A 12058-nucleotide genomic window follows, 5' to 3' on the forward strand; every position below is an offset into this window, starting at 1 on the left:
AGTTTTTTAAAACACTTATGTTATAATTTTAAATCATGTATGATTTTAATGTAATGTATACTTTTTTTTAATAATGTTATAATTACAATTTTATTTTGTGTTGGTTATAATTTAGCAAATGTTTTTAAAATATTGAATGCATGTAAGTATTTGTATCTCTGTAAAAATGCATATATTAATTTTTATCTTGTGTAATTATTTGTACAGGTTTTTGCTGTGCACATTTAGGATTGCTTTGGTCTCTCTAGGAAGGACATCTAGATTGTCCGACCCCACTTTTTGTGTTGGACTTTTTGAGAAACAATGGATCTTGTCAGACAATGGAGGATAAAAAAAACAGCAACATTTGCAAAATGAAACTCGATCTACGTCAACAATGAGATTTTGAACAGAAATTAAAAATAAAACTATGAGAAGAAGCTTTAATTTTTTAGATTTTGAATACAATTGTCCAAAGGTTAATTTATATCTGTTATTAATGTTATTATCTTAAATTGTTATTAGTCGAAATCTATCGATTTTCGAATTCCATGCCCGAAAAATATTTGATCAGTGAATAAACTACAACTAAACAAAGCCTCTAATGAGAGCCAATATATGCATCTTTCAAACTTAAATTTAAGTAAAAAATTTTACTGCTTACTGCATGGCAAGTATTTTCATAAATTATTTTAGATAAAAATAACGATTTGAGTATGAAACAATCATAAAAAATATCAATTAAGTACAAAACAGCGCAGCAAAAGAAATCTACAACAATATTTTAATATTTACAAAATTAGAAAGTCTAACAAAATTTTATTGCAATAAATTCATTTAAAAATAAATAAATGACTAGGTTTAAATATCAAATAAGCATAATCACATTTGATAATATTACTTCAAAAAATAATTTTTTACATCTTCTACCACAACAGACTGCACATTTCAAAGAAAATAAGAAAGAAAAATTTAATGTACATTTGTGACTTGTAGTTGGATACAAAAAAAATTTCAATTAAATTCATTCATAATTTTTAAACAAAAATTTTACTATTGCTATTCTTGAAATAAAGTATAATTTCTAAGAAACTTTTTTAAAATTATTAGAAAAAGAAGAATTTAAAAGAACAGTGAACATGAAAAAACCCAGTTAGAAATATAGCTATTTCTACAAGAACAAAAGAAAAGTTACTTTTAAAATTTTATTAAAAAATGTTTTAAAACAACGGCATTACCCTCTATCAAAACTCAAAATTTGATAGAAATTTTTCAACAATTGTGACTAGCATCGTGTGTGTTTCAGATTTAAGTTACCTAGACATTTTGATATCTTAAAAAAAAAGTTTATTTCAACATTTCAGGAAATTTCAAACATATAACAGTGAAACCTCACATTACGGACACCTCTCATTAGTCACTACATACATATTTTTAATTCTCTGAGAATCTTCTATAAATAAACCATTATGTACTCTCTCCGCAAAGCAGATACACCTGTAGTCGGACGCGAAGTCATTTATGCCCCCAAACGTTGTTTTCTATCTTTACAACCGGATACAAAGTTTTCTAAATTCGAAAAAAAGTGCTTAAAATTCCAAGAAAAAATATGCAACTTTCCACACTTTTTGAAGCCTGCAAATTTTTTTGCCTTATCTATAACTGAACATACTGTTCAGTTATTTCTCTATCAATAACTCTCTCGTCACTTTGCAAAGAAAGGGGAGAAAATGAAACTGCTCATATGAAGTATTTCGAACAGTAGTACTACCTTTTCGTCTGAAGGGCCCGAGTTATATGACCCCGAAAGCTGAAACTAGGCATTAAATGCTCTCAATTTTTCTCCCTTGCCTAAAATTCCTTTCCGTTTCGATTCAATTTGGCCCCTGTATTTAACACAGCCAGCTTAAAATAAAACAAATAAATAAAAAAAGGAGAGAACAGAGCAGAAATCTAGTCATTGAGGTATTCATGTAAATCAAACATTTATTCAAACACTTCACAGATCATCGATTTGCAAATGTAACAACTTCTTAGAGCCTCATGCTTTTTTCTATGATTAGTAAGAGGTCTATTTCAATGAGGCACCACCACATTTCATTTCAAGTGACAGGGAGGTGTAAACCTAATAATTAGAACCAACTGAGGAAGTGAGGTAGGACCAAAAGCGACTATTTTATATAGTGTAAATAAATTGAATATCGGTGTAAATAGGAAAAACATAATCATTTCTTTATAGCTACATCTAAAATTATGCATATATATTTAGAAAACTTTGTCATGTATTCTTTTTGTATTGAAGAAAATATTTTTTTTAAATTTAAATAAATATCAATGTAAATAGTTATAATAAATTTAATAATTATTAATACATCATTGAAATTATTTGACCAAACTTTGTTATAAGTATTGTATAAGTATACTTTGTTATAAGTATACTTTGTTATAAGTATAACTTTGTTATAAGTATACTTTGTTATAACTTCCCGTAAATGGACAACTCTCATAAGTCAAAACTTTTTTTTTTTGATCCCAAGAATGTCTGTATAACTGAGATTTCACTGCAATAGTATTATAAGCCAAAGCTTTTGCACTGTATCCCTCTTATTGCAAATGTAATTAACAAAATTAAAATAAAATGGCTTGTATTTTTTTTTACATAAGTAATAAAATAATAAATCACATCCATTATATATTTTATGAATTAAAGAAAAATATTAACTTAAAAATAAAAGTGACCAATATCCACATTGATGTAAGAAATGATGCTTTTTGAAAAATTCTATAGTAATTGTAAGCATATGGGAAAAAAAAGGTAAAAAAACTTCTAACTTGTACATAAAACTTCAGTTTCAACAATAATAGATTTCAAATTTTATAACATAGTATTTAAAGTTATTTGTACAATTCTAAATGTTTGTGGATAACCAAAGTACATGCTTAATAAGGTGTTTCACTATTTCAAGTTGAAAAAAAAAGTTGCATTTTGAGGTCACATATTTAGGAAATTTTCTTTAGTCTCATTAAAAAATATTTAGGTTTCCCAGAATGGACTTCATTTTAATCAAATCAAAAAGTTTATTTTCTTGAGATAAAAAATATAAATATGAATTTTTTTTAAAAGCATAAATACAGAACAAATTTCAGATTTCAATTTCAAAAATGTAAAGTAACAGCGAAAAAAATTATTATCAAATATAAAATATTTGTCTCTAATGGAAAATCTTAATTTTCCTTACCAAAAATGCATATTTTCACCTTATCAATACGTAAGGTGACGTAAATTTCAGGTTAAATTGAGCTGTTCATATAAAGGAAGGTAGACTAAAATGTTATATTTCAATGTGTAATAATAATATTGACAATTCTGAATGATGGTTCTCTGGTTGGGTCTAAACTTTGTTTTATATTTATGATTTAAAAGAAATTAAAAAAAAAAAATGTGACCATCCCTAATAAAATTAAAACATTTAGCATACTCTGGATCACATAAATATTTTTTACTTTGACATAAAAATTTTTTTTAACAGATATGTAACCACAGTGACAACTTTTTATGGATTTGAAAAAAAGTTTTCTTTATATGTATGGGTCATTAATCAAAGCATAAGCTAAGCAACATTCAATTAATCATTTTACATCAGGTATGTCAAACTTGATACACCTTAAAAAGGCCAAAACAAGAATAATAACACAATGAGCAGTTTTTTTAACTAAAAAAATGCATACAAAATATAATAATTATTCTTGTTATGGATGCATGATAGTTAATAACAATTTTTTTTATCAGCATTTCACAGGTCATATTTGACTAGTAGACAGGCCACATTCAGCCCATAAGTGTTTGACATACCCGCTTTTCATCAAAATAATTCATACTTATGTGAATATTCCTAAATTAGTGCATATATATTAAATATATCTAACATGTAACAATTTTGTACGAACAGAATTAGTTTAATGAGACAATTTGAAACATATAATTGGCAAATGACTATAAAAACAGCAATCAAGAAAATGTAATTAACTAGAAGAAGAATTTATGGAGTATGACTCGATTGAGACTTCACGGCAGTCACTTTGTATAGAGAGTCTTTGCTCTGATTGGAGTCCTTTGTCATGATGAATGGGTATATCAATGGAAGACTCGTTGCTGGAGTCCTTAGACCAAGCGACGGACACTGTGGACACCTCAGAGGCTGCTTCTTCTTTTTTGTGCACACGAATAGTCCTGGACACATCAGAGGGAAACATACTACTTTGAAATGAGCGTAACATGAATCTGAAATAATAAATAGATGTCATGTATAGGGAATATTGTGCAAAATGTTTGCATAAAAATGCTGAATAGTGAAAGTCAAAGCTATAACAATATAAAAATTCATTAAAAACTCTACAATTATAATAATAAAAATTTAGAACTAAAGTAATTATTTTTTTTGTTCATCATCAAGAAAAAAAAAGTAGAGCAAAGAAGGAATAAAAATCACTGAAAACCAATTTGCTTTCGATCTGCATGGCTAATGTATTCAATTTTTGCTATGAGCTGCCTAAACGCTGGTCTTAAATAAACTGATTTTTGATTATAATCACTTCTTTGACCTTCAAAGATATTTGTCAAAGTTTGAACGGAGAAGAACAACACATAAATAAAACTCACTGAAAAACAGATTGTTTTTTTTTTTTTTAAAGAATGGAAAGTAATTGCCTTTTGCTCTGAACAGTTCAAAATAAATTGGTAGTTATCAATACTTTGTTTTGACCTCAAAAATTCTTTGCCAAAGTTTGAAAAGATTTTTTTATATTTTTCATTGTAATATAAATTTGAAACCTTTTAAGTTCATCATTGGGCTAAGACTTCCTGATGAAGATTCCTTCAGGCCTGGACTCCCAGTCTTTTATCCCAATCACTAATCTGATTCCACAGAATCGAGCCATTATTGATCTGACCTTCCTCTTTTTAAAGTGAAGGGCTAGCTTCATTACTAGTAATCATCTACCAGTGAAAGACATTGATACAAAAATTTTCTTTACTGGATCTTTTTCGTCCATTCTGGTAACATGAGCAGCCCAGCTCATTCTCTTAATTTTAATACTTTTAATAATGAAAGAGTACTAAAATTTTAAAGGGCTCTTAAAAAATTCCATATATTTCTGAGTTAAAACATCTTTTGCCAAAAGCCATTTTGTTATGCCACCAACAATGCTTTTCCTTCAAAAACTGACATTTTGTGTTCACTATTTTTAGTTAGAGGCCAGGTTTCTGAACCGAGCAATTATTGATTCGACCTTATTCTTTTTCAAGTGAAGGGCACCGATACAAAAATTTCTTTACTGGATCTTTTTCATTTATTCTGGTCATATGAGCAGCTAGCTCATTATTTCAATTTTAATAATGAAAGAGTAGTAAAATTTTAAAGAGCTCTTTAAAAACTCCTTATATTTCTGAGTTAAAACACGTTCGTCAAAAGCTATTTTTTTTTATGCCACCAACAATGCTTTTGAGAACCTTTCTTTCAAAAACTGTTATTTCGTGTTCTCTATTTTTAGTTAGAACAGGTTTCTGAACCAAGCATTAGGACTAGCCTAATGAGAGATTTATAGATAAAAAAAATTTGGGGAGATAAACTTTTCTGGAGAGAAAATATATTCACAATGAAGTATGAAGTCCAAAAATGTTTTGTTGGCCATGAGATACAATTTTGGCATGTTTTTTTCTATTTTTCACCAAGATTTTTTAAATATATAATAAGGAAAGCTATAAAAAAATACTGGATAATAGTTGGACTTTTCATGATATTCATGAACACGCAAAAAAAGGAAAACACACCTTGGTAGAACAGAGAGCAAAGGTGCCAGTATAATGCAGAACCAAAATATACCAGATGAGCATATTGCATGGTATATGACCCAGTAAGGATTCTGCAGTCCTTCCTTACCGGCACTCATGGCGGGAATATAATTGTAGATGAGAGCAAAACCGAAATACAAAAAGAAGCTGATCGTCAGTGACACCAGATGGAGAAGGGTCTGGAATAAAAAATAAAAATATTTTAACAAAAATGCCATACACTTTACAACTTACATGCAAGAAATACAACCACTAGTTACAAATGGGTAACTTATTAGCTGTGTGCAAAAGTTTAATACAAGTTTATACAGTATATTCTCGATATCTCCAACTTCGATACCTTGAAAACCTTGTTGTGTCAAAAAATTATTTTTTCCCTTGGAATTATATATCCACCTAATGTTAATCTGAATTCCAATGTCGAAGGGTTTCTTCTTAAAACCTTGTTACGTAGAATTTTCTTCGAAATAGAAAATAAATTTTTTCAGAAAAACCGCATTGTAAGTTTATTGTAAACCATTTTTTTTTCAGTTTCATGCATAATAATTTCTGTCCCACTTTTAAAAATAAAATAATAATGGTTGTATTTAGACTTAATCAACTATAATTATATACGTATTTATTAGTAGTTATTCTTCTGTTTCATTACTCTACTTTAAAGAATAATATTTTAGAGTATATTTTTCTACTTTTTAGAACATATTTAGTTCTGAACCTGCTATCTCAAAAACTCGCTATCTGGAAAGTTTTTTACCGTCTCTTTAACTTTGAGATATCAAGAGTATGCTGCACTTTGCAAAATGATAGTTTGAGATTAAAAAAACCATATGGCGGGAGTTTTTAACTTAAAATGCAGTTTCAATGATATATATATATATATATATATATATATATATATATATATATATATATATATATATATATATATATATATATATATATATATATATATATATTCTAGTCATTATATTTTCCATAGAGAATTCACAATTGTATGTATGGTAAAAGGCAACGAATTGCAACGAAAGGCAACGAATTTTATTTAAAGATATAGACAATTATTATGGCCAAATGTCATCTTTTGAGGATAGGTAATTAGTAAATATGTATCATAACATGATTTCATTGTTAACATTTATCTTATTTAGGCAAACTATTTCTAGTCATTATAATAAAATAAATTTACATTATGTATTATAAACATAAAAAATTCAACTGTTTTTTTTCTTAAATCTATAGTGGTAAATTACTCTAGATTAAAAATGATTAAATGAATTTTAAACGAAGAAAATATCCAACTTAAAAAAAAGGATTATGAGTGACAATTTTTGAAAAAATTAAAACTTCCCAAGGAAAGTTCTTACATTATTCCTATTTATCTATACAACAATAGAATTATATATTAATTATTTATGTATATTCATATTATTATTTCTATATGTATTAATTTATTCGCCATATCTTCAGATTTTGCTCACATATCATTAGACGAAGGTACTAACAGAAAGTTTTTAAATGTTATTGGAGTGGAAGAAAGTTCCAAACGCATTTGACAACTAACAATCAATGAGTAACCAATAGGCAATAAGTTAAAATGTTAAAACTGCAAATATTATGAACAAAAACATTTTAATTCCAGTGTTAGATATTTTTAAATTTTACTAATGATGTTTCTTTTTTCAAAATGCAATTAATTATTGTTATACTTACCCACGATCTAGTTTCTATACCTAAATGCAATAACTGCCCAATAACACAAGCAGTGCAGATGGTGGTTCCAAATTCCCAAATTCCAACATCAGAGTCATAATACGCCTGTATTCAGAAAAAAGCAACGTGTTTAGAAATTGTTTATAATGTGGAAAAAGCAAATTTTTAATAATTTCTTTTAACATTTTTACAGAGAAATAAGATGGATTAACAAAACCCTTAAGACACGAGTCTAAATCTTAAAAACTATTAATTATGATAATCAAAGAAAGTTTAGCTTATTTGATTTAAGCATAAATTTAATTTCATCTGAGAAATCAAAAGGATAATTAATCAAAATCAAAATTTGAATTTTAAAAAAACAATTGTTACAAAACATAACAACTTATCCATATGAAGGAAAGTTTTTTGAAATATTTTTAGTCTTCAAAAACTATTATTTATGATTATTTGATTTAAGTATAAATTTAGAATCATCAGAGGAATCAAAAGAATAATTAGTTAAAATCAAAAATTGAATTTAAAAAAAACGAAGTGTTACAAAACATAACAAATTATCCAAATGAAAGATAGTTTTTCTAAATATTTTTAGTTATCAAAATTGCTCAAACAGATACTTAACTATTGATCAAGCACCAAAAAGTTTCATTCAGAATTTTTAAATTTTGGAGGGCAAAAATTCATTTTTGAATTGATTAATATATTTCTAAAATAAAGAAATTTGAGTTTAGCAAACATAAGACATATTATAACTAGTATTTTAAAAAAATTTAACTAAAATATTTATTAAAATTAAACTGAAATTGGACCTATTTAGAAAATCTCCCATAAATAAAAGAAATAATGAAATGTGGTCACATATTTAAGAATTTTTTTTTAATTCATTAAAAAATATTTAGGTTTCCCAGAATGGACTTCATTTCAATCAAGTCAAAAAGTTTATTTTTTGAGATAAAAAATATAAATATGAATTTTTTTTTTAAAAGCACAAATACAAAACAAATTTCAGATCTCAATTTCAAAAATGTAAAGTAACAGCGATTATTCTGTATTTAAAAAAAATAACTAAAATATTTGATTAAAATTAAACTGAAATTGAATCTATTTAGAAAATCTCCCATAAATAAAAGAAATAATGGAATGTGGTCACATATTTAATAATTTTTTTTAAATTCATTAAAAAATATTTAGGTTTCCCAGAATGGACTTCATTTCAATCAAGTCAAAAAGTTTATTTTTTGAGATAAAAAATATAAATATGAATTTTTTTTTAAAAAGCACAAATACAAAGCAAATTTCAGATCTCAATTTCAAAAATGTAAAGTAACAGCGATTATTCTGTATTTAAAAAAAATAACTAAAATATTTGATTAAAATTAAACTGAAATTGAACCTATTTAGAAAATCTCCCATAAATAAAAGAAATAATGGAATGTGGTCATATATTTAAGAATTTTTTTTAATTCATTAAAAAATATTTAGGTTTCCCAGAATGGACTTCATTTCAATCAAGTCAAAAAGTTTATTTTTTGAGATAAAAAATATAAATATGAATTTTTTTTTTTAAAGCACAAATACAAAACAAATTTCAGATCTCAATTTCAAAAATGTAAAGTAACAGCGATTATTCTGTATTTAAAAAAAATAATTAACTAAAATATTTGATTAAAATTAAACTGAAATTGAACCTATTTAGAAAATCTCCCATAAATAAAAGAAATAATGGAATGTGGTCATATATTTAAGAATTTTTTTTAATTCATTAAAAAATATTTAGGTTTCCCAGAATGGACTTCATTTCAATCAAGTCAAAAAGTTTATTTTTTGAGATAAAAAATATAAATATGAATTTTTTTTTAAAAGCACAAATACAAAACAAATTTCAGATCTCAATTTCAAAAATGTAAAGTAACAGCGATTATTCTGTATTTAAAAAAAATAACTAAAATATTTGATTAAAATTAAACTGAAATTGAACCTATTTAGAAAATCTCCCATAAATAAAAGAAATAATGGAATGTGGTCATATATTTAAGAATTTTTTTTAATTCATTAAAAAATATTTAGGTTTCCCAGAATGGACTTCATTTCAATCAAGTCAAAAAGTTTATTTTTTGAGATAAAAAATATAAATATGAATTTTTTTTTTTAAAGCACAAATACAAAACAAATTTCAGATCTCAATTTCAAAAATGTAAAGTAACAGCGATTATTCTGTATTTAAAAAAAATAATTAACTAAAATATTTGATTAAAATTAAACTGAAATTGAACCTATTTAGAAAATCTCCCATAAATAAAAGAAATAATGGAATGTGGTCATATATTTAAGAATTTTTTTTAATTCATTAAAAAATATTTAGGTTTCCCAGAATGGACTTCATTTCAATCAAGTCAAAAAGTTTATTTTTTGAGATAAAAAATATAAATATGAATTTTTTTTTAAAAGCACAAATACAAAACAAATTTCAGATCTCAATTTCAAAAATGTAAAGTAACAGCGATTATTCTGTATTTAAAAAAAATAATTAACTAAAATATTTGATTAAAATTAAACTGAAATTGAACGTATTTAGAAAATCCCCCATAAATAACTTTTAGAAATAATGGAATTGTTTCTGAAATATAAAAGATGGAAAGAGTGCTAAAATAAATTTAAATATTAATCTAATGAGTTATTGCTATTATAGACATTTTTCCAAAATATTTTTATATGCAGCAATAAAATAAACGGCTAAATACTATTTTGATGTAAAGTGTTAATGTAAAAATACATAAAATTTAAAGAAATTATGTAAAACAAATGGCAAATGCATTATTTTAGTACCATATAAGGAATGAAGAAAGTTGCAATACTCTGATAAATAGCATCTAACATATTCACCCAAAATGAGTACTTTGTGTGAACCTGTAAACAAAATATTGAGTTAGAAAATATGTATTGTATAACAAAAAGAATAATGACAGGCAATAACTAATGAATTATTAAAAAGCAATGAATTATATGAATTTATAAATGATACAATAAAATGAATTAATAATTCAGGTAATCCAACAATTTAGAGATATTTTTTTTACTTATCAGCTAACTATTTCATAATTTTGTAAATTGTACCTACATCCGCTGTTACAATCAATCTACAAGATTGAGCAGATTTCTTATGAAAAGAAATCTACTCAAAATTATTAGAAATTTAAAAACTCTTGTGGGAAAATTTTTAGTTCCCCATGAAAAACCAAAGTTTTACTGTACCCATAGTACAATGTCTCATGATCAGCAGGGATGAAACTGTGTTAGTTTTTTCGACCTTGTGAAATCTATTTATAAACGATGTAAATATGCATAATTAATTGCAAAAAGGCAATCTTCAAAACCTTGTTGTTTACTTTTGCATCAAGGATTATGCAGGATTTTATATCAGAATCCCTCAATGCACAATCAGAAATCAAATTCCAATAATTTAAGATTAATGACTCAAGTCTAATGTATGTAATTAACCAAGTGGAAAGTGGTGTGTGGCAATTTATTTCTTGAATTGTGAACTTAAACAGTATACAGAAGAATTATTAGACATAGAAATTCTAGAAAATGTAACAGTTCTTCATTTCTTAGAGCTTTATCATTTTTTTTTCATTAACCATTTACTTAAGTTGTTCTTTTAAACTAATTTAGCCTTTTTTCAAGAAAAAAAAGGGAAAAGATTTTGATCTGGAATTTGCTAGCATTTATTAAGAACAAAAAAAAAAAAGGTTACATCATTAAAAAGTCCCATATTTATCTTGCCAGAAGATTTTGGAAGCTTTAAAAAATATTAAGATAGATAGAAATTATTATTTTTAACATTTTATGTTGATATGTTTAACATTTTATGTTATGCATGTTATTTTTGCTTTAGAACTTCAACAATTAGTATGAAGTTTTATTATTTTCAAAAACGTATAAGTATTATAAAAAAAATGAAAATAAATATAAGAAATATTTGGTTTTAAGTATTCCAAAAAGTTAATGAGCATTAACCTTTTAACAGTAACATATTTAGACAAGTCTGAGTGACCCCCCCCCCTATCATTGTAACATACAAGGAAACCTGCTCACTATCCAGTGAAGGAGCCAGGGCAAAAACTGAAAAATTGAATGCACAGAAGAGAGTTAAAAACTAAATTGGATGAAAAGAAAAGACAAGCAAAAGAATGCATACTTCTCCTTTTCGTCCCTGACGATAGAGAACAGGATACTTGAGCAGCAGATGGTCTGGGCAGTCTTTGTCTAGGATACCCAGTGCGAGAGGGGGCAGTGAGGTGAACATGACATTGTACAGCATGAGATATATTTGGTCGATCATGACGTTGGCACTAAACCCACAGTACCATTGGTACCAACAAATGATAAATATGAATGTCTGCAAAATAGAAAAAACTTTAAAGTTACAAAACAGGGGGAAGCAGCAAAATATGAAATTCACAAACAAGCATATAATTAAAAAACTTAGTGAAAGAATTTGTTAAATGGCATTTTAAT

General features: G+C 26.0%; 1 protein-coding gene across 1 annotated transcript in view; it reads right to left on the minus strand.

The window, feature by feature from the left end:
• Positions 1-2496: 2496 nt before the first annotated feature.
• The window catches only part of LOC107438279 (phospholipid-transporting ATPase VA), a 126605-nt gene continuing 117043 nt past the window's right edge, over positions 2497-12058 (minus strand). The window contains exons 19-23 of the mRNA XM_016050515.4: positions 11739-11939; positions 10367-10447; positions 7541-7645; positions 5810-6009; positions 2497-4261 (exon numbers count right to left, since the gene is read on the minus strand). Coding sequence (XP_015906001.1) covers positions 4003-4261; positions 5810-6009; positions 7541-7645; positions 10367-10447; positions 11739-11939 — 846 coding nt within the window. The 3' untranslated portion in view covers positions 2497-4002. The remainder of the gene's footprint in view (positions 4262-5809; positions 6010-7540; positions 7646-10366; positions 10448-11738; positions 11940-12058) is intronic.

This window comes from Parasteatoda tepidariorum, chromosome 3 (assembly GCF_982258835.1).
Source record: "Parasteatoda tepidariorum strain Cologne lab strain chromosome 3, Ptep-v5.0, whole genome shotgun sequence".
NCBI classification, from domain to species: domain Eukaryota; kingdom Metazoa; phylum Arthropoda; class Arachnida; order Araneae; family Theridiidae; genus Parasteatoda; species Parasteatoda tepidariorum.